The sequence below is a fragment of the Propithecus coquereli genome, unplaced genomic scaffold (assembly GCF_000956105.1).
Source record: "Propithecus coquereli isolate 6110/MARCELLA unplaced genomic scaffold, Pcoq_1.0 Scaffold66, whole genome shotgun sequence".
NCBI classification, from domain to species: Eukaryota; Metazoa; Chordata; class Mammalia; order Primates; family Indriidae; genus Propithecus; species Propithecus coquereli.
Genome location: NW_012152618.1, coordinates 6,999,945 through 7,022,917, shown reverse-complemented (window position 1 = coordinate 7,022,917; position 22,973 = coordinate 6,999,945). Strand labels below are relative to the sequence as shown.

The window sequence follows — 22,973 nt, the reverse complement described above, 5'->3', positions numbered from 1 at the left end:
TGTAGGAGTGGTGGTGGTGGTAGGGGTGGTGGTGGTGGTAGGAGTGGTGGTTGTAGGAGTGGTGGTGATGGTGTAGGAGTGGTGGTGGTGGTAGGAGAGGTGGTGATGATAATAGTAGTGGTTGTAGTGGTGGTAGGAGTGGTGGTGATGGTATAGGAACAGTGGTGCTAGTAGGAATGGTGATAGTGGTGGTAGGAGTGGTGGTGGTAGTAGGTGTGGTGTGGTGGTGGTAGGAGTGGTGGTGGTCATGGTGTAGGCATGGTGGTGGTAGAAGTGGTGATAGTGGTGGTAGAAGTGGTTGTGGTGATGACAGGACTGGTGGTGATGGTAGATGTGGTGATGATAGTAGTAGTGGTTGTAGTGATGGTAGGAGTGGTGGTTTTAGGAGTGGTGGTGATAGTATAGGAGCAGTGGTGGTAGTAGGAATGGTGATGGTGGTGGTAGGAGTGGTGGTGGTAGTAGGTGTGATGTGGTGGTGGTAGGAGTGGTGGTGGTCATGGTGTAGGCATGGTGGTGGTAGGATTGGTGGTTGTGGTGGTAGGAGTGGTGGTTGTGGTAGAAGTGGTGGTAGGAGTGGTTGTGGTGATGACAGGACTGGTGGTGATGGTAGGTGTGGTGATGGTAGGTGTGGTGATGGTAGGTGTGGTGATGGTAGGTGTGGTGGTGGTAGGTGTGGTGATGGTAGGTGTGGTGGTGGTGGTGGGGGTGGTGATAGTGGTGGTAGGAGTGGTGTTGGTGATGACGGCTGGAGTGTTTGTAGTGGTGACAGTGGTGATGGCCGGGGGGCTGCTGGTATTGATTGCTGTAGTATTTGTGTGGCAGGTTCCATGGCACTTAAAAAGAAGTGGAGAAAATAATTTCTCTTTTTCAGACAATTGCCCGTGGAGGTTCCTTGAGCCCTGGTTTTGAACTGTGAACTTAGACCACGTGTAGAAGTGATCCAGGCACTCAGAAAACATGTTTTATAGACAGATTTATTTTCTGAAACCCTGAGGGTTAAATGAAAAGTCGCCACAATTCAGTTGGTCAGTTATTTCCCTCGGACTTTTGATGATTGACAATTGGTGAAAGAACATTTTATTTGAATCTGTTTGAAGAATTAAGGCAGTGAGTATTTTGGAGTGACACATAATGAAGCCCTCTCTTCAGAAGCTCAGGGTCTTGAGAAATAAGGCCTATTGACTGCAGGTATGTACACTCACCTCTTTCTCTCTCTCTCTCTCTCTTTCTCTCTCTCTCTCTCTCTCACACACACATGCACACACTCACACACACGTGCAAACCCAAAAGACCTAGGGTGAATACTTGGAAGTCTCCTTAGTTTTGCTATTTTGCTCACAATTTAACTATTTTGCATGTTAAATTCTCATTGGGGAAGAACAGATGCTTTAACTCCCATATTCTACTAAAATGTGAAAATATGTCCAGAGCAAATTAAAGAATATTTATCAAGAATAAGGCAATAGACTGGGTGCTGAGTGGGCCAGTATCACAGGTAAGCTATGGCTTCCCTTCCAAATTTTTGTATCATTCCTGAAGGTTTGCTTTTCTTTTTATACCACAACAAAGTAATTTCTCATTCTTCTTTCCACACGTTGGCAAGCTTAAAAGACAACATTTCTAGAAATCCTCTTTGGTGTTCACTGAAAAGATCTTTGTGCCATGGAAACCAAGCTTACCCTAAGCAGTTTAGCATTAAGCATTTGTGGAAACCAAATCTCCATTTTCACGCAGAAATCAAAGAGTAGCATAAGTAACCCGCAGGTTATTTTAATAACACAATAATTTTGTAAATAAGAAACAGCTCAAGATTTTGCAGCTGATTTTGTATGTAGAGAAATTGAGATAAAGTTCCTCATAATCACACTGATTGCCTAGGTTTTTAAAAAAAACATACTTATAATTAAAAAGTACAAATAATATGTACATATAATTTTGTATCCTGTTTTTATCTTGTAATATTAAAATATTTCTTAGCTGTTTTCCTAACTATTCTTTGACTTGCTGCATACCCGTTCCATGGGTGGATATACCATTATTTACTTAACCATTGCCCCTAGAATTAGATAAAATGATTGATATATAGCAATGTGCTTGGCACATAGCAGTGCTCATAAAATGGTTGCCATTTTCTGTGTTTACCATACTCCTCGTCCAAATAGAAACATTCATTAATTTCCTTCTTCAGCATTTACCTATTGCCTATTGTGTGTTTAACACTGAACTTGATATTGGCAAGACAGGGATGAATAAGGCTCAGCCTGGATCCCACAGTCTCCAGGGACTGTGAATAATGAACAGATACACAAGACTCCTGTGTGACTGGGGAAACTATAGGAATAGGTATTATTTCAGGGGTGGCTCTTGGGAACTACAATAGCAAAAGCTCCCACGTTGGCACCAGAAAAGATTAAGTTCAGATTCTGCTTTTGCTGCTTACTTACTGTGAGGCCTTGGGAAAATTACTTAACTTTAATTTCACTTTCTGCATTTGTATTCTTACTCTACAAGTTGTTCCAAAGCTCTGAAATAATGTATCTATAGCACTGGACATGTAGTCGATGCTCAGAATGATTGTTATGCTTGAGGTCTTCAGTGTCCCAATGGTGGCTGATTTTTATGAAAATGACCCGACGAACGCCAATATTCTGAAATGTCAAAGACTGGCTCAGTTGTGCTCAGGTTGGTCTGAAATACATTTTATTGCTGTCTAATTCTTTGCAAAGTGGTCATCTGCTCATGATGTGTATGGTAATGTGGAATTAGAATATTCAGCTCTCACTGACTTGCATCTCTTGGCCATTATGTAAAAACTAAAGAAAAATGACTTATGAAGACACTGATTGCTTCTTAGTGTTAAAGGGCCTCCTTAAGAATGCAGAATGGATGCACGGCCTCTACGAATATGATTTACACTGTATATTCTGTCCTCCTGCAGACAGAACAAGGCAGTAGAAGTTGAATCTATTTAGCAGGATGTCTTTATGTGTGAAGATTTCTTGCTGCTTATAAATGCTTATTTACTTATTTTTTCATGGAAATAGAAAGCGCTTTTCTTTCATTCTGTTTCCTTATTGTTGCCCAAATAACAGACACTTATTACTGATGCACTAAGGAATAACAGATGAGTCCTGACCCTCAATTAAACATTAATAAATATGTTGCAGTAGCATAAATAGATACATTTTCTTGCTCCAAGATAGAATGAGATGATGGTTAGCATTTCTGTTGCTGAGGTCCTATGAGTCAAACATGCTAGATCCATAAATGGAACATACATTATCAATTACACCATATTCCTCCATGTATCGTTTTGGCTGCTGCTTAGTAATATCTTCCTTTGTTAGTTTTGAGTTTGTTTGTTTTTACTATTCAGCTGTGTTACAAAATGCAACCAACGTTTCTAATATCATTGCTGCTCTGTTAGTCAGATGGGCTCAACCACATTTATTCGCACCTGTTGTGTACAGCACATTCTCTTCTGTGCTGGCCTTCAGCCTTGAGCTACAGACTGAAATCACATTAACAATGTCTGCAGAAAGGCTGCATCGGTTTAACAGGAAGGAAAACCAGAGGAAACGAGTTACGTTTTCTTGACCACTGGGTTAAATAGGGAGAATAGGAGAGGAGTTTTTTGTTTTTTTTTCTAAACGAACAACAGGATTCATACAAATAAGGGGACTTAGAACATAAAGTCACTAATGCAGCATTCATAGTGCTGGGCTTATCTATTTACAGCTAAGAATAATTTGTTTTGCAGTAGCTTTGCATGTGCAGAAAAGTCACAGGTATAGGACAAACAACTTGCGTGTCTCACTCATTCAGATTCCCAGCTGGGTACACATACCCATCATCACAGCCTTTTTCTGACTTGAGAGTGAGCTGCAGTCATGGTGCCCTGTCACCTCCCCGGTACCCCATTGTGTGTGTCCCCAAACAAAGACGCTGTCCCACACCACTAGCCTGCATCTCTCCGAGTGGCGAAGTCGACATCAATACGACGCTTCTCTTCAGCCTACACGCTCCGTTCCCATGCCACCAGCGATCCAGCAACGCTCCTTTCTCCTTTCTGGTTCAGGAACACACGTTGCATGCAGTTGTTGTATCTCTTTAGCTTCCTCCTGCCTGGGGCAATTCTTCAATACTCCATCTTTCCCTGTCTTCCATACCCTTGAAAGTTTTCGGGAGTGCAGACCTTACGTTCTCTTGGACGACCTCCAACCAGGGTCCATGTGATGTTCCTTGTGACTGGGTTTGGGTCACGCAGTGCTGACGGGAACCTCCTGGACATGACGCTCTACGTTCCTGGCCCCTCCCAGCGCTGCTGAGGTTAACCTTTGTCACCTGGTCATGCTGTGGCTTCCAGGTTTCTCCAGCTCAGCGTTACCATTTTTCCCTTGGTGACCGATCGGTATGTTGTGGGAGTGATGTTCTGAGGTTATACCGGGTCGCTGCTCCCCACCAAGCCTCCATTTCGTCATTCCTTCTGATCAACCAGGGCTCTACTAGCACGGACGCCTGGCTTCCTGTTCTGTTCAATGGTGTGCTTCACTCCTATTATTTATTTTGATTCTCAAATTACCCCAGATTTGGTCCACGGGAGCTTCATCAGCGTGTCTCTGTGTTCTATTGCCATGACCCTTTCAGTCTTTGAGCACTTCTTAATACTTTGGTAAAACAAGATGCTCCAGACTCCTCTGTGCTCCTGCTGCAGCCCTGGTCCCAGCTGTTTGTCCTCGGAGCTCCGGTTCCCTTTGTGAGGATGGTGTTCAGAAACCAGCGGCTGTGCGCTTGGTGTGCTCATTGCCACTGAGGCATCATAGCTTCTCGGCTCTCTCGGTGGATAGAGAGAGAAAATATATGTAAATGCACACACATACATATCTATAGCTATTTCCTTATCTTCCTGTGAGTTCGTATATTCAAAACTATTATTTCAAACCAGTGCTTCTAACTCCAGTACAACACATCAGAGTTCTGTCTACCCTGCCTCCCCTTCCATGATTATACATATATTCTTCAATACTTAGAAACGTGGTCCTCTTTATCTGCCACATACGTCCTTGCTTCATCTGTGTACTTATTTCTCAGGATAACCTCTCTCCCGTCCATCCTGGTGTCTTCCCCACCAGCTGCCCCCATCCTCTCAACGTGCCTCCCCCTCCGGCACTGGCAAGCGCATCACCGGGCACACCGCCGGATGTCTCTGTGTGCAGCCCCTGCGTCCTCCGTGTGGCGGGTGACCATCTGTGCACCCTGCACAGCTTCCCCTTACCAGCGGGGCAGCTCCGGGCCAGCTCCTCTGCACAGGGGAGGAAGACAAGGTCTATTCATGATTTTGGCTCTCATCCCAGTCACTGAGTTCCAAAGAACCAGAAATGCATCTTGTTCATCTTTGTGGCCCCACAGCCTAGCGGCATCGGGTTACCCAAAGTATTTGTTAATTGAATGAATATATGAAATATTAAATAAGCATGCCATTTAGAAGGTAAAAAAACCAAACAAACAATTTCCAATCATTTTCAAATACTCTCCCCTCCCAGAGGAGCCACTTTTCCACAGCATCTATAGCATATGGACAAAGTTGGCTACTCTGGGTAAAGCTTCCTTTTTTTCCCCTTCGAGGTGTGAAATGGACTGAATATTTGTGTCCCCCCCCAACTTCTTTTTTTGAACCCTTATTTCCGTTTTGTTTTTTTGGGGGTTGGGGTTTTGGGAGTTGTTTGGTTCTTGGGGTTGGGGCTTTCTGGGTTGGGTTTGTTGCCTTGTTGGGAGGAACCTTGGGGGTTGGTTTTTTTTTTTCCGGCCTTGGGAGGGCGGCCCCTTGCACCTGGGAGGGGGGTTCCCCCCGGACCCGGCTTTTGTTGGCCCCTGGTGTCTCTCTTCCAGCCTCCAGAACTGTGAGCAATAAACATTTGTTGGTTAAGCTGCCCAGTCCGTGTACTGTGTTACAGCATCCCAAACTGACACAGCCAAGGAGGTCTCCAATGCACCTCTTTGTTGTTTAATAACAATCATGATTTCTTTAAACTCCTCGTTGGGGTATCATTTCCATTTAGCAGATGAGGCTGTGAGACTCAAATGGAGTAAGTGATTTGTCAAATATGATATGTGAAGTTAGTGTCAACACTGGTGCTCGAATCCAGGTGCCCTGATCCTTGGTGCCGTGATTCCGTTTTCTTTCCAATGATGTGCCGTCTGCCACCAGGAGCAGAGTGCTAGCCAGCAGGGGAGAGAGGCTGGGCAAGCTTGCTCACAGTCCTGTGTGCCAGGCACAGACATTTGTCTGTGGAGGTCACACGGAGTCCTCCAGGACTTTGAGAACATTTTGTAATACAGGTTGAGTATCGCTTATCTGAAATGCTTGGGGCCAGAAGTGTTTTGAATTTCAGATTGTGTTTTGGATTTTGGAGTATTTGCCTATATACAATGAGATATCATGGGTATGGGACCCAGGTCTAAACAGGAAACTCATTTATGTTTCTCATACACCTTATACACATGGCCTGAAAATACTTTTAGATAATATTTTTAAGTACTTTCATGCGTGAGACAAAGTTTTGACTGCAATCCATCACATGAGATCAGGTGTGGAATTTTCCACTTGTGGCATCATGCCAGTGCTCCAAAAGTTTCAGATTTTGGAGCATTTTGGAGTTCGTATTTTGCGTTGGGGATGCTCAACCTGTGGCATATACAAAAGCACTTGGAGTGATGCCAGGGAATAGCAGATGTTTCCACATTCCCTTGCTCATTTGTTCACTTGTAAGTTTGTGCCTAGCTGAGTGTTAGGAACGTCGCTCTGTTGGTGATGTGAAGGAACCACGGCAGGAGCAAGAGAGATTAGGCAGAAGTGATGATGACCTGGGCTTGGCGGAAGGGGTGGTGGAAATGGAGATGTGGTGGCGGAGGGAGGCTGGGCTGGGTTTTTAAATTTATTGTGAACATTCGAAGACAGTACTTAATGGTACTGCTAATAATAGCCAATCCTTCTGGGCACTTACTGAGTGCCAGGCGCGATGCTAAAGGCTTTGCATAGATTATGTCAGTTAATCCTCAGAAAACCTTATGACGTAGATACTATTATTAACCCCATTTTTTGCAGATTAGGTAACTGAAGATTAGAAAGGTTAAGTAACTTGAAGGTCAGACAGCTAGAAATGGCAGAATTGAGGCACAAACTCAAGTTTTCTCCTAAGCCCTATGTAATAGATCTTTACATGCATAATCACTTAGCAGGGTGTTATTTTAGAGCATGTAGCCCCAGAATTTTATTGCTCTTCACCCAAGTTTTGATTTTATAGAGCAGGGAATAAAGTGTCAAGCAATGAGTCCTGTAACATGTGAATGCTGGGAGTTAAGGAACGGGTACATTTCAGTGTTGTCCTAGAAGATACTATCAGTCCAGACTCCATTGTGTATTGTCAGTGGGGTGTCTGAGTTGGCTCCAGCGGTCACTTCTGGAGAAGGTGGCACAGACTTAGAACCCTGGTAATTACCTGGGACTTGGTCCTGGGCAGATGACCCTTTCTGGCATCCTTGGACTGAATCCTTGGTAAATCCTCAGTTTCTGGCTATCAGTTTCAATGCATATGGCGGGTTTATGGGAGGGGCTCTCACTTGACATCCCCAGAGACACAGGTTTGCTGCGCATGGCATCTGGTCCCTGGCTTTCCTCTACTCCGGCATGTGCCTTGGGGCCGGGCCAGCGCAGGAGAAGACTCGTGTCAAGAGACACACTGTGACTAGTGTTAACCTCTACTGGAATATGGTAGAACGTTTTGTTCAAAATGACATGCTTGCTGAAAACAGTGTTGTAATTTAGAATTGAGTCTTACGGAAATGGCCTCCTTGGAAAATGGCCTGTAGGGCTGTGCCTTAGGAACATATAAAGGAGTTTTTGTAATTTAGGGTAGAGCCTCTAAAACATTTCCTCGTCATGCATAGAAAAGGATAATACTTGCATTGCACACTGGAGTGAGTAGTAAGTGCTCATGGCCAGAGGTGGCTGTCTGGGATCTCGGGCTGCCCTAGGGCCCACCCATTGCCCCAGGGTGGAGGAGACCAAAGTCTCTATCGGTGCACCAGCCTGGCCAGGACCCCCAGGAGGGAAGCTCTGATGAATGGTATTTTAAAACCCAGTCCTTGCATTTCTCTAAAAATAGCTTTATGGGAAACTTTTTAATTCTTTAGGTATTTGATTACGAAGATAAGTTCTCATTGGAGGGGATTCCAATTTCTGCAGCTTAGTTTTTTAAAGAAAAATTATTTTATAGGGATTCTATATTTATACCTTGTCCTAGGAGACCTAAGATCATTAAAAAATTATAGTAACCCTCCTGTCTAACAGAAGTGGATATGTGGTCATCACAGCATGATACCATTTGAACATTGCTCTGTGGCTTTAGTAATTGGCTCTATCTTGATGGGCAATTTCTTAAAATCAACACTTGGACACTGATTTCTTCTTCAACCAATTTTATAGTACCCATCAAAATTAGCATGTTTTTTTCTGCCAAATGATCATTATGGTTTTAAAAATAATTAATATTAAGTATCACTCTGTGCGAGGCTCATAATTATGACCACCATATAAATACATCAACCATCATCTCCGAGAGTTAGAAGAATAAAAGGTAGCGGGAGGGCCGTGTTGTTGGTAAAAAGAAGGTTCTTAGAAGCACCGTCGGAGAGATGAAAGTGCTGGCCTAGAAACCGGTAACCTTCACATGACATCAGTAAGGAAAAGTTGACTAGGACTGGAGCTAGGAGACACTGGGTTATCTATTTTGAGTTTCATGGCTCTTTTTCCCTCTCTCTCATCGGTTTGGGTTTCCAGCGGAGACATTAAAACAAAGGTTAGAAGACCTGGAACAAGAGAAAAGCAGCCTGCACTTTCAGCTTCCTTCCAAGCAGCCGCCTCTTAGCAGCTTCCTGGGTCACCTGGCGGCCCAGGCCCAGGCTGCCTTGCACCACCGGGCCGCCCAGCAGTGAGTATTGATCGTTGCTGCCACTTTTTCCTTGTGTCCTCTTCCTCCCTCTGGGTCCCAGGTAGCAAAGAGCTGGGAGGGGCTTAGCTGCCTTTTCCTGGGAAGGATCCCTTTGTTGCTTGGTTGGGTGGCGGGGAGTTGGGGATGCCTTTCAGAGTGAGGGACCCGTGTGGGTTGTGCTAGCCTGGAAAGAAGCCCTTTCTGCTTGCTGCTTGACTGAGAGACCCTCTGCAAGTGCAGCTGCAGCCTGGGCATTTCGCTTCCCCTGGGAAGCCACACTTCTGAGAAGGTGGGTGCATTTCCTCTTGTCCAGGGCAGCTCTGTCTCCTGTGATTGTGTTAAGCCTGTAAGATCCACAGACGGTCCCCTCTGACTGAGACATGAAAACCCATCCTCCTCCCGACTCTACCTCCAGCTCCTGAGCAGCTTTTGCTGTTTGGACCACCCAGCGCTCTCCTGAGATTGGCAATACATAGAGAGCAATTGCTGTTTCTAATCCAGTGGCTATCGGTCCTGGCTGCACATTGGAATGACCTAGAGAGATTTTATTTATTTGTATATTTTTTGTTTTAAAATATTAATGAGGTACAAGTGTTTTTGTCACATGGATGAACTATATGATGCTGAAGCCAGGGCTTTTAGTGTGCCTGTCACCAGAGTAGTATATATTGTACCCGACAGGTGCGTTTTTATCCCTCTCTCCACTCCCGCCCTCCCCTGTTCTTAGTTTCCAATGTCCTTTGTACCTCTATATGACCGCATATACCTATCGTTTAGCTCCCACTTATTAGGGAGAAAATGGGGTGTTTGCTTTTCCGTTCCTGAGGTACTTCACCTAGGATAATGTTCTCCAGTTCCATCCAAGTTGCTGCCAAAGACATTATTTCATTCCTTTTTATGGCTGAGTAGTACTTCAGACAGAGGAGACGTTGGAGCAAGGAAAGTTATCAGGGATAAAGGGGGCATTACAGAATAACAAAGGGCCCAATTCTCCAAGTAGACATAACAATCCTGAATGTGCATGCACCTAACAAAAGTACGTCCAAATTTGTGAGGCAAAAACTAATAGAAGTGTAAGGAGAAATAAATAAATCCACTATTGTAGTTGGAGTCTTTAACACTCCTTTATCAAAAATGGACAAATCTAACAGGCGGACACTTAATAAGAACATAAACTCAAGAGCATCATAAATCAACTGGATATGATTGATATCTGCAGACTACGTCATCCAACAAAAGCAGAATACACACTCTTCTCAAGCTCACATAGAACATTCACCAAAATATCCCACATCTTGTGCCATAAAATGCTCTTAACAAACTTAAAAGAATAGAAATCATGCAATGTTTGCTCTCAGGCCGTAGCCTCTTCACTTTTTGAGCCGACTCTGATCTGGTTTCTATCTCTATCATGTCCCAGATCTCACCCAAGGTCAGCGATGACTTTCTATTTGTTGACTTTTTCAATTCTTATTCTACTCTGTATCACTGCATTGTCCAAAACCTTTAATCAAATTCATTCTTAAAACACTCGCTCCCCTGGGCTTTCATGATTTCACACTTCCTGGTCTTCTCGCCACCTTTCTGGTCACCCTTGGTCTCTGTGAGCTCTGTCCCTCTCCCTTCTCCTTCACGTTTATGTTCCTCCATCTGCTGTCTTAGCCTGTCCTCTCCTCTCACTTCGAGTGCTCTTTCTGGGTCATCTCAACCACTTCCAGCCTTCAGAGATCCTTTCTGTGCTAATTTCCCTCAAATTGGGGAAAAGGCTGCATCTCCAGCTCTGATTTCTTTTCAGAGTTCCAACCCACAATTCAGCTTTCTATTGAACACCTCCCTGACCTTTACTAAATTGATTATCACTTATTTTATTGTTAAAAATTTACTATCTTTTTATCCTTGCCTTCACTAAATTTACTTTTTAAACTAAATTTACTAAATTTACTATCGTTCTCCACATTTAGCCCCTTCTCCTGTATCCCCAGTCTCTGGGCCTCCACCACCTGCCCAGTTATCCAGCGAGGGCTCTGTGGCTCCTGGGCTCTGCCCTCTCCCTTCCTCCCCACGTTTGTTGCTCACCAGGCCCTGCTGCTTTTGCTGTCTGCCTCTCTCTCATTCCCACCCACTTTCTCAGCTCTGCGTCAATGCCTTAGTTCTGGTCTTTAAGTTTTTAATCTGGATTATTACAACGGTCTCCTTGCTGGTATTCCTGACTCTATCATCACTCCCTCTCATTCATCTTCCACAATGCCACAGATGCAAAGATCATGTCATGCTCAGTGGTCCCCACTGCTTTCAGGATAAAATTCATGCTGCTTAGCATGACTTTCAAAGCCTTCATGATCCAGCCCCTGCCCAGCTCTGCAGCTGCCCAGAATTTGGTCGTCACCAGCACCTGCACCTGCAATCCACACATACTGAAGTATTAGAAGTCACCTCAGTGTTTCTAGATTCTGTGGTCTTGCACATGCCCCATCGCTGTTGCCAACTGTTGCTCATTCTTCAAGACTTAGTGAAGCTGCCATCCTCACAAAGCTCTGCCCATCAGCCACGCTGCCGCCCTCTTGAATTATAGAGCACCTTGAATTACTGCTCCTGTCTTAGGTCTTTAATAAATCTGTTTCCTTGGGTGTCTGTTTACTCTGACAGATGACAAGCTCCTTGAGGACAAAACTATATTATATTTATCTTTTTATTCCTAGAGACTAGAACAGTGGCTGACCCATAATAAGTAGTAAATATTCATTAAGTGAATATAGCACATATGTATATGTATCTATATATAGGTTCACAAACATATATGGAAATATCCAGAGAGAGAGACAGAGAGAGAGAGAGAGAGAGAGAGAGAGAGAGAGAGAGAGAGATCATTCACTTTCGTGTGGCACGGTTGCACTAGAGAAAAATGCTTCTTCAGCCTTGCCTGTGAAACTCCCAGATCACAGAATCTAGAAACACTGAGGAGATTCTAATACTTCACAAGGGGAATCCTGCACCATTGCATGGAACCCTGGACTGGAGGTCAGGAAGCCTCTCTGGTCCTGTCTGTTCCACTAACCAGCTGTCATAGCTTGGTGTAGCTCTCTAATCTCTCCACACTTCACTCCCTCATCAGAAAAACAGGGGGTTGAATTAAGTCACCGCTTTCCAAACTTCAGATATTTATGTATTATCTTGGTTTTTCTTTTACCAAATCCGCCTGTCCTATTATTGCCATAACCAGAAAATCATGATTTGAAGTCGACTTACATTTTTCTAATGCACATTAACACAATTACATAGTTGCTAATAAATTTTTAAAAATCGTCTTTCAGCGTGCCAACTACCCACGCAGCCTGTGGCATTTGTCATCAACTGGATTATATAGGACTTGCAGGGTGCCCTGCGTGAGGGGCTGCAGTTTTCTCAGTGGCCACCAGGGGGACGTGGCGCCACGCAGGCGCCCACGTGCCCACAGCCTGGACAGAATGGTCACAGGCTCTCTCTTAGTCCAGGGGGAAACAGAGTATTTTCAAATGATAAAAATAGTTGTATTAACACGGACAAATTTCAATACTAATTAATAACACAAATCAGTGCCTCTTAACCTTTTTAGGATAAGTATTTCTTTGAGAAGCTGATGCAAGCTATAGACGTCTTCCTTCACAAAACCACGTATGCACACACATATACAAACTACTGGGCGCAGTTTCCGGAGACTCACAGATCTGAATTATCCACTCACTCCTTTGGATCCTAGGTTAACAAAATCTAGTTTAGAATAAGATTTAAGGACATGTAAACACTTGAGTACAATCAAGTACTTTACTTTTTATTATTTTTATTGTCACTTTGTTCTTAAAAATCATTGTTTCATTCAACTTTTTAAAAAGCATGCTTTAATTCTCTGAATGTGTGTAGCACCCTGAATCTAGATTTGTTCGGTTTCTGCCAGCAGCCGAGAGAGTTTCAACTACCTTCAGGGCTTCGCTGGGCTCCTCTAATAGTAGATATTGGTACCCAAATTGTTTGGCCCCTCTTCTGTGGGGGTCTCCTTGCCTAATGGGTGCGCTTGTTGGGGGGATAACTTTTGTGATGTTTGTTTGATTCATGGGACACTCACGTATCTTTGCCACGAAAATGGTGGGCATTCAGGCCACACCGTGACAGACCCTCTCCTCCCTACCATGTTGCTCCCATTCCCTTATCCCTGCTCGAGGGGGCAGCAATGCATCAGAAGTGTGTTGTTTAAGCAGCTTTTGTAGCAGACACTGCTGATGCTTATGTCCAGGGCCCCTGGCCGCCTGCTGGTTTCCTGCTAGGGATGGTGCTTTCTGGGTGTTGCACTCAGGCACCCAGCAGGTTTATCAGGGTTATCTGCAGCAGGTGTTGTCTGAAGCCCTGTGAGGAAGGGTGGGGGACAGATGATTCCACCTAGGGTAACCCTTGACGAATGTCTCGGCCTCCTCAGCCTCTAGGGGGACAGTTCTGAGACATGCTGCACACATTTTTTTCCCCCTAGAAGGTTCCTATTGGGCTTGCGTTCCATTTGCCCATGTAGTGATCACCTCATAATGCACCTTTTCTTGACTTTTCCTCCTTCTCACTCCCTCACTCCAGTTTCTTGGGAATCACTTCTCCAGAAAACCACCTGCATTCAGATCCTTGACCCTGGCTCTTCTGTTAGGAGAACCCAATTATAGACAGATAGCCATGTTGGAGAAGTAGATGTCAGTCTTCCTTCCTGCAGGGCACCCCAATCTTTAGGGGTGAGTCCACTGGATTTTTTTCCTCTTGGTTTGAGTGGGGTGATTCACTGCCTCCTTGCTCCCAGGAGTAGGGGAGGGAAACGCATCTCTCATGAAGACTCTGTTTCCTGCACGGCCAGGGGTTGGGTGGGTGTTGAGAGTGGCGGCTGGTTGTGGCAGTACCGCCTGCGTAGCTCCTGGAGTGGGGCACGCCACTTCCTCATTTGAGATTTAGAATGGAGCACATTTAAGCCTGTGTCCTTCAGCTTTAGTTTCTAATTCTGGAGCAAAAGGAAAAATTACACCCCCATGTGCTGTCATAGCAAGGATCAGCAGACAACAGAGAGGCATCTGTTCCCACTGTCTCTTGCACACAGTCAAAGGAAATTTATTTTTTCTTTCCTCCTAAGAGAGGGGGTTGGCCTACTATTACATATTTTCCTAATAATTTTTTTCCTATTAATAGTTTTCAATTTTTCTAATCATACGTGCTGTGTGTTTTCCATTGGATCTTCACTAATATGTGATTAACACTGGTCACTTCTATAAGCTAAATTGTGTGCACCTGTGTGCGTGCAAGCTGGTTTTTGTTTATCAAAGATGTTTTCCCAGTGGATAACTTAAAACACAAGCAAACAAAACACAACGAAGTTTAAAACAAAGGTACACGATGGTTTTTTCCAGGGGTGCTTATCAAAGCAGAGCTCTGGTTTGCCTGTCCAACTATTTCCTGCTCGCATATCTCCTGTGAGGTGGGAACAGGAAAGATGAATGAGGTGCAGCGTCATGATGCTTTTGGACTGAGCCCTTCTTCCTCTGACTAGTTCCTTCTCGATTCCCTTTGAAACATGTGGTTCTTTATTTCCCTTTGGTTGCTGTGTAGGGACCATGCCAGAATTCAGTGTCACAGAATTCAGTGACGATCAGCTCTCAGCTCACATACTGGAATCCATACACATTGTGCAAGAGTAGAAAATAACAGTTACGGACACATTTTACCAAGGAAATAAAACAAGATGGCTATGATAAGGCAGAAGAATTTATCATTATTACCAAAGTATCAGGATATGTTTCTGAACCCCGAATTAGAGTTGGAGATGGGGAGCAGAAAAGGCCACTAGTATACCATGTGTCCTACGCCCAGGAGACCGACTCTGGACCCCTCGTCATGGCCACAAGAAGGGAAGGGAGAAAGGAGAATAAGACAAGAATACGTTGAGGTTAGCCACAGAGGACTCCTCAGATTGTGTTTTGGAACTAATGGATTATAAATAAAAGCTTCCAAATAAACGTCCCCCATGTCATCTTCTTCATTGAAATTCAGCTGACATCTGTCCTGAGGCCAGTGGCATCAGGAGTAACTGTCATAAACCCAAACAAATATTCTCTCTTGAAAGGGGGTCATTTCTATCAGTGGATATGACCGTATAACACAATGAAGATCGGTTTCCGCAGGAATGTGATTTCTACTCCATGCTCCTTATGTTTTAGACCCAAATCATACATTTAAAGAAGAATCTCAAAGTTACCTGTTGTCCCTGGCAATTTTTCAATATTCTCTTGTGCTTTCAGAGTGGCCTTGGTAATTTATGACATTGTTTGTTGGATGAGGAAGCTATTTCTAGGTTTAAAGCACACTTCCGTGGTCCTACAACTGGCCCAAACCACTTCTTTAGCACCATCCTCCCGAAGAGGGAGAGATGGAAACACACAAGTCGTATGACGTACGTTTGATAGAGTTGTCATCAACAGGGAGCTGTGATTAGCGATGTTGTTCTCGAGGGCCATGCTCAACTCTTGTTGCCAGAAACAGTGGTCTGGACTGTGTGGCACTCCCTCTGGGCCTCCTTTTTCTAACTGTAACTATGAGATCATTGGCTCCAATAATTTTGGTGCTTTCTGAGACTATAATTTTATGATTCCAGCAGTGGCACAAAACAGCAATTTTTCCTGTACTGTGAAGACTGGCACCATTAGGGTCTGAGAAAGGGACCTTCTGTGTTGCACATGAGGCTGCCTGAACCACAGCATCGCCATGAGCAGTTCTGGGGCAGGGTATCCTCACAGACCAATTGCTTGGCCTCTCCGCCCCGTCGACATTCTTGCTAACAAAGACTTTGGGAGGCAGCCCACCGAGCAAAGCCAAGGGCACTGGAGGGCCCTGGGGCCTGCGTGCTGGGCTGGGGACAAGGCGGCAATACAGATTCATCACAGGCGCACTCTCGTTAGCAACCTGGCACGGGAGCCACTGACACTCAGGTGGTTGCTTTATTTCAATATTACTGAAATATGTACTCCCGTCAGTCACACTGTGAATGTTGTATCAATGGAATGAAACATTTTCTCCTGTGCAATTAGGAGCTAAATTTTTTCCTGTTGTGTATGTTCCTATTTCACAAATGGGTTTTATCCTTCTTTAAATTATTGATAGAAAGGACAGGAGAGTAGAAGGGCCAAGATTTTTCCAGTACCAGGAAGGCCCAGATGGGGACCTGTACGAACCCTTGGGCCTGAGAGTGGCATCTTAGGCACTTGAGTCCTAGTTGGCAACGAGTGCTGTTCCAACGGTCTGCCCTGCATGTTTTTAATTCTTGCCCTGAGGGATTTGCTCATTTTACATACTGATTAGTTTATAGCAGCGATGCTAATTTGCACTGACATCAGGGATTACACATTGAGAATTATTAAATATAAAGGGAACAACATTGTCGAAGGGAGAGGGAGCATGACTCAGAGGACTGAAGATTTGAGAGACGGAAGCCTGTCCCTTGCTTCGTTACTGAGTGACGGTGTGTCCTGGGGCCATCACTCAGCCGGCTGTGGACCCCTTTCTGTTCCTGGAGTAAGGATATGAGAGACAGACAGAGGAGTTTTGGTTAATCGCAGGGGCTTTTCTATGGATTAAGTAATGAATGTGGTTAACGATAATATAGAGAATTCCCACCTGTAGCTCTTCTGTAGCTAATTTTCAATTCTGTGTTGATTTCTTTCAATAACTCTCATCCCAACCCAGATGGTATCTATTTAGGAAATTCAGGAAACTCTTAATATTAGCATAAGCAGAGCAAATTGGGAAATAAATTAGTGCAAAGAAATGATCTAGTGCAATAGAAAAGTGAATATAAACGACTTCTGGATTTTCTAGGCCATGGACTCATTAAATCATAACAACAAATATTTGCTAGGCCCCTACTTGGTTCAGGGCACTGGGGACATCGCTGGGAGATGAGCTCAGTCCCTTTGCTCCCTGGGCTCAGAGTCGAGAATAGGAGACTGCAAGCAGGCTGCGACTCTGGAGCCCAGGGGAGGAAGTGCGTGCCATCCCACAGATGCCAGTAGCTGGGGATGGTTTAGTTCCAGACATTTCCTCTTCTTGGACATATTTCATCTTTAATCTTTGCTTCCCTGCGGAGGAAGTGTGTCCGCTGGACATGAGCACAGTGTTCATTTTCCCGATGCAAACGTTGAAGAGTGGGGATGCCAAGAGGAAACTCCCTGAGGACACAGGTGCTCTGTCTCAGTCCCATAGGGTCCCAGCGAGAGGGTGGGGTCTACATGCAGTAGATGCTCAGTGGTCATTTGGTGAACAAATTTAATCCCTATAATCGACTGTGTAGGGAAGGCATGCTCTTTATTATCATGGTCAGCATTCTCATTTTAAGGTAAGGTTCAGAGAGATTAGGTAAGTCCAGGGACACTTGGCTAGGAAAAGGCAGAAGCAAGGCCCAAACGCTGGCCTTCGCCTCCACGGGCTGTGCGCTCCCTGCCGCAACGCAGCGCCCCCTGAACAGCCGGGAGGGGATCAGTCAAGGGGCGTCGTGGGTCATGGCTGGAAGCTTGGGAAACAAGTTGCTGATCTTGCTGAGAACCTATGGCATACGGTGCCTATGCGACCATGGGCAAGTCACCTGACCTCCCTGAGACTCCGTTTCCTCATCAGCAAAACTGTAATAATAACACCTTCATCCTAGGTCTGCAGTGAGAAGTGAGTGAGATAAAAGTGACACTGTCCGGTGTACCATGTATTCTCAGTTCATAGCAGTTTACTTTATTAGTATCAGTTTCAACATTTTTTTTACTTCTACTATTGTCATTTGCCTTTAAGCACATGGAACAGAAAATACATTTCTAAATCGCATCGTCTGTTACAGTAAGTAAGTGACTTTCAAGATTATTCAGAGAATTTGCATCTGTGTCAGGCACAGGAATAAAAGTGAGGTTCCTTTTTCTGGAGCTACTGTTTTCTATCTTAGAAATGCTGAGGTGACATATTTTGTAGTATTGTTTCTAAAAATATTAGGGTTGCTTCCTGGAAGCAAGGTTGGCTGGGTCACTTACTTTGTAAGTGCCATGTTAAGATTCAGGAAGTGGGAGAGTCATCCCAGCCTTTAAAGTCTTCAGTAATTGGGACCAGGCATGGTGGCTCACGCCTGTAATCCCAGCACTTTTGGAGCCAAGGCAGGAGGATTGCTTGAGGTCAGGAGTTCGAGACCAGCCTGAGCAAGAGTGAGACCATCTCTCCCTCCCCTCCCCCCACCGTCGCTACTAAAAATAGAAAAATTAGCTGAGCGTGGTGGTACGCACCTGTAGTCCCAGCTACTAGGGAGGCTGAGGCAGGAGGATTGCTTGCACCCAGGAGTCTGAGGTTGCAGGGAGCTATGATGACATGACTTCACTCTAGCTTGGGCAACAGAGCAAGACTCTGTCTCCAAAAAAAAAAAAAAAAGAAAAAGTCTTCAGTAATTGGTCTGCTTTTTGGATCAGGCATTTCCACATTGCCTTGTAATTTTTCTGTTGATACATTTGTCTTCCCTGCTCCCTGGAAGAACCACGTTCTGTTTACTGTTGTGTCCCCAGCACATACTAGGTGGGCTTAGTAATATTTTTTTCTTTTTCTGAATGAATGCATGACATGGGGCAAGACTGAAAGGAGATGAACATAGCACAACACGTATTAGGATCATTTTCTTTTCTAAGAAATGCAGAGGTAGTGAGACCACATGTGTACATACCAATAAGAACATGCAGCTGCATGCTTGTCCCTGAGCCCCGAAGTAAGGACAGATGTGGCAGATAAGATCTAGCTGTGTGTAAGGAGAGTGCACGGGAGGAGGGAAAGGTTTAATTTGGCCTTTTTTGGATACTGAGTTTATGCTTCAAAGTGTCAGAAGCTACAGATACCTGCTCCTCTGCAAGGGAAGATGGCTTCGATGATGAACGTATTGACGGGATTTATTTAAAACACAGCCATGTCCAAGAGCCACAGGACAGGTTGGCTGTGTTAAAATATTTAAATCACTAATGCAGCTACTTGGTGTATGTGATGGAAAACATGTTTTATTATAGTTACAAAAATAAGACGTACTCACTCACTATAGAAACTTCAGAAAAGACTGACTGAAACAAGTAATCCCATCCCCAGAGATAAGAGCCGATGGCATTTTGGTGGATATTTTTCTGTCTTTTATTTTATATATACATTATTTTTATGTATATTATACATACTGCCATAAAACCTGCTTTAGAAAAAATAACAATAAACAGTGAACATTTTTCATGCTGATACTTCTTTTTTTTTTTTGAGACAGAGTCTCACTCTTTTGCCCGGGCTAGAGTGAGTGCCGTGGCGTCAGCCTAGCTCACAGCAACCTCACACTCCTGGGCTCAAGTGATCCTCCTGCCTCAGCCTCCCAGTAGCTGGGACTACAGGCATGTGCCACCATGCCCGGCTAATTTTTTCTATATATTTTTAGTTGTCCAATTAATTTCTTTCTAATTTTAGTAGAGACGGGGTCTCGCTCTTGCTCAGGCTGGTTTCGAACTCCTGAGCTCAAACAATCTGCCCGCCTCGGCCTCCCAGAGAGCTAGGATTACAGGTGTGAGCCACCGCGCCAGGCCGATACTTCTTGTGTGACCTACTTTTGGTGGCTGCATAGCCTTCCTCGGGGGGCTGTGCCATGGTTTACTGCACTGACCCTGCTGTGGGGGAACAGCTACTGTGATGTCAGTTTGGGCTGCTAAGAGAAAATGGGATATTTTGGTAGCTGATCTTTGTGTACATCTACGAGTATTTCCATACAGTCGATTCTTAAGTGAGAACGTGGGATCCAAAGTTACACTAAAGTTTAATTCTCATTCTTATTCCCTGTTCTCACCAACGAATTATGGTTTGTGTAAACCTTTGCCAGTTTGTTAGGTGAAACGTGACATTTTGTGTTTTTCGGATTTGCATTTAGAACCATTTTTGATGATAAACATTTTCCTCAACGCTCTACCCTTTGTAATTCCTTTTTTGGAATTTCTGATTGGTGCACTTGTGTTTTCCTTCTTGATTTAATAGAAATCTTTCTAAATTAGCAATATTATTCCTTTTTCTGGCATGTGTGTGGCAATATTTTTTCTCAACTTGTCTTTTACCTTTTAGTTTTAGTTGGTGTTTTCTTAGCTTCTTAAATTGCTGACATAGTTCTGCTTAGGGTAAACTTTTTTTTCCTGCTCACCCGTACTGAATTGAATGCTTTAATGATGAGTTTGTGATTCTTTGATGATAAACACAGACAAGACTTCTGTAAAGGCAGGTGACCAGCATAAGGCTCAAGTCTATGCCCACATTTTTACCAGCATTGCTGTCACCAAATATGTCACCTACAGCAGGAGCAAGAGCAGGAGCCAAGCAGGTTTCCAGTGGTTTCAACAGTCCTTTAGCAAATCTTTTCTGAGGAACTCTGACCCAAGCACCTGCAAATCAGTCACACTTCCTTTGACTCTCCATCAGCTCTAGAATTTGGCCCCGTTTGGATGGTCCAAGGCAGTGCTGTCTAATAAAATATAATGTGAGCCACATGCATGATTTTAAATGATCTAGTAGCCACATGAAAAAAATTAAGAAATAGGTGAAATTAATTTTAATAATATATTAAATTCAACACAATATATCTAAAATATTATCATTGCAATATGTAATGAAACTAAAAATATTACTAGTGAGTTATTTTGCACTCTCTATGTTGCTACTAACTTTAAAAAAATCTAGTGTGTGTTTTGCACTTTTGGCACATTTTAATTTGGGCTAAGCACATGTCACATGTGGCCAAGGGCTACTGTAGTGTACAGTGCAGGTCTAATAACAGAAATTTGGCTATGGGCAAAAGCAAAAGCCCCAACAGATTGTGATTAAAGCAGAAACTTACATAAGGGACCTCATCCTAAGGATAGGTAGATACCTCCTAAGGATGAGAATGGCTGGGGACTGCTTGGTGAGATTTCTTACTCTTAAAATACTTGTCGACCTGAGGGACTTTAGCTTCTCTGCACCTGTACTAATATATATGTACGTGTTACTTTAAGGGCCGGCAGTGATGACAGCCAAGCCCCGCTCAGAATGGATCCCTGGCCGTTGGAACCCACTGCTCAGGACAACCTGCATGTGTCCATCACGAGGCGAGACTGGCTTCTTCAGGAGAAGCAGCAGTTACAGGTGAGCAGGTGAAGGATCTTCAATAGGATGACGTTTTTCTTATCCGTTTCCGTCCAATGCAGCCAAGTGGGTCTTTGCTTGAGTATAGCAATTAGAGCCTTGGCTGTCAAGCCGGGAGGACTAAAAGGAGAGACAGTGGGAATGACTAGAGGGCTTGTAGGAATCTCATTACAAACAAGAGTTGAAAGCTCAGCAGCGTTTTGTGCCTGTTTTCGATATTCCTCATTACCTTTTGAATATGTGTTCCTTGTCTGCCAGGCCAATTTGTCACCTCTTATCATTTTGACCTTTAGAAGCTTCCATTAAAGGCAGAAAGAGCTCTGCGCTGTGAAAATCCTTTATGGAAATTCCTATCATGGTGCATTGTGAGCAGCAGTTGTTAAGAGACAAGAGTTGTTAAGTCTGGGCTGGGCAAGGCATGATTAGCAGACTACATGGAAACCCAGGGTTGGCCCAGAGCAGTGGATGAAAGTTGCCCAAGGATCGTCCAGGGGCTAGAAATCTGGGTGCAGCACCTAGTTCCAGCCAGAGGTCAGTTAGGAGCTCTCCAGAGGGAGGGGACCTTGAAACTGGGTCCATGCATGCCTGAGCCTGGAGGCCTGCAGCAGGAACAGGAGCAGTGAGGGTGTGTGGATTAGAGGCAGTGTGACTTCATAGAAAGCATGGGTCTTCAGTGCCCCAGTCCAAATCCTGGCTTAGGCTCTACATAGCTGAACAAGTTTAGACAAGTTATGGGGGCTTGGACGAGTTACTTCTGCCATGCAGAGTGTTATTATCTGAGCTTGCCCCCCCACGTCACTACAATGGCGAGGTAGCAGAGGGAGGCAAAAGTCATTGTAATTTGGAAATAATTCCCTGGTAAACTGAGTATTTACGTACATATTCAGTGAGTGCTGAAAATATGAAATCTGGTTTTTGGTTTTTAACAACATTCACCACTTAAAGGTCTACACAATTCCTGAGAATGTCAGTGTGTACAGAAAATAATTTTAGCCCAGGGTACTTTGTGTTTGAAGCACTCTGGGGAAAGGTGCTTGAATATTCATTTATTCACCAGATATTTATTGAGTCTCCACTATTTGCCAGACTGTGTGAAATGCTTGGGATTCCTGGGGAGCTTCTGTCCTAGTGGGGGCGGGAATGGAAGACAGACAATAAGTGATAAACATAATAAATACCTAAAGTAGATAACTAGCACGTTGTAGGGTGGTAAAAGCCACAATGCATAGACCAGGGTATGGGGTGATAGAGTCTACTCATTGAGCAGTGAAGTTGAAGTCAACACTTGAGAAAGGAGAAGGAGGCCATGCAGAGATTTCTCATGAGAGCAGGCTGGGCAGAGAGACAGCCACATGAAGGCCTACAGTGGAGTTTGTCTCATGTGCTCAGCGGAAGCTGGGAGGCCCGTGTGGCCCAAATAGCATAAGTGAGGCCATACAGGAGGAAGTCAGAAGTACAGGGGCCTTATAAGGACTTGAACTTCCCTCTTATTGCAATTGGGAGCCACTGGAGGGTTTTAAGCAGTGAAGTGACATGATCTGACCTCACTGTAAAGAATTGCTTTGACGCTTTTGTTAGGAATAGGATATAGGACCACTATGGAAAACAGTATGCAGCTTCCTTAAAAAATTAAAAATAGAATCACCATGTGATCCATCCATCCCCCTTCTGGGTATTTACCACCAAAATTGAAAGCATGGACTCAGAGTGGTATTTGTATATCTGCTGTGTTCATAGCAGCATGTTCCCAGTAGCCAAAAGGTGATAACAGCCCAAATGCCC

The 22,973-nt window shown here is 44.2% G+C and overlaps 1 protein-coding gene across 1 annotated transcript in view; it reads left to right on the top strand.

Annotated features, from left to right (window-relative positions):
* The window catches only part of DISC1 (disrupted in schizophrenia 1), a 289,071-nt gene that overhangs the window by 33,213 nt on the left and 232,885 nt on the right, over positions 1-22,973 (top strand). Inside the window, exons 4-5 of the mRNA XM_012660159.1 lie at positions 8,840-8,990; positions 21,062-21,191. Of these exons, the coding sequence (XP_012515613.1) occupies positions 8,840-8,990; positions 21,062-21,191 (281 nt within the window). The remainder of the gene's footprint in view (positions 1-8,839; positions 8,991-21,061; positions 21,192-22,973) is intronic.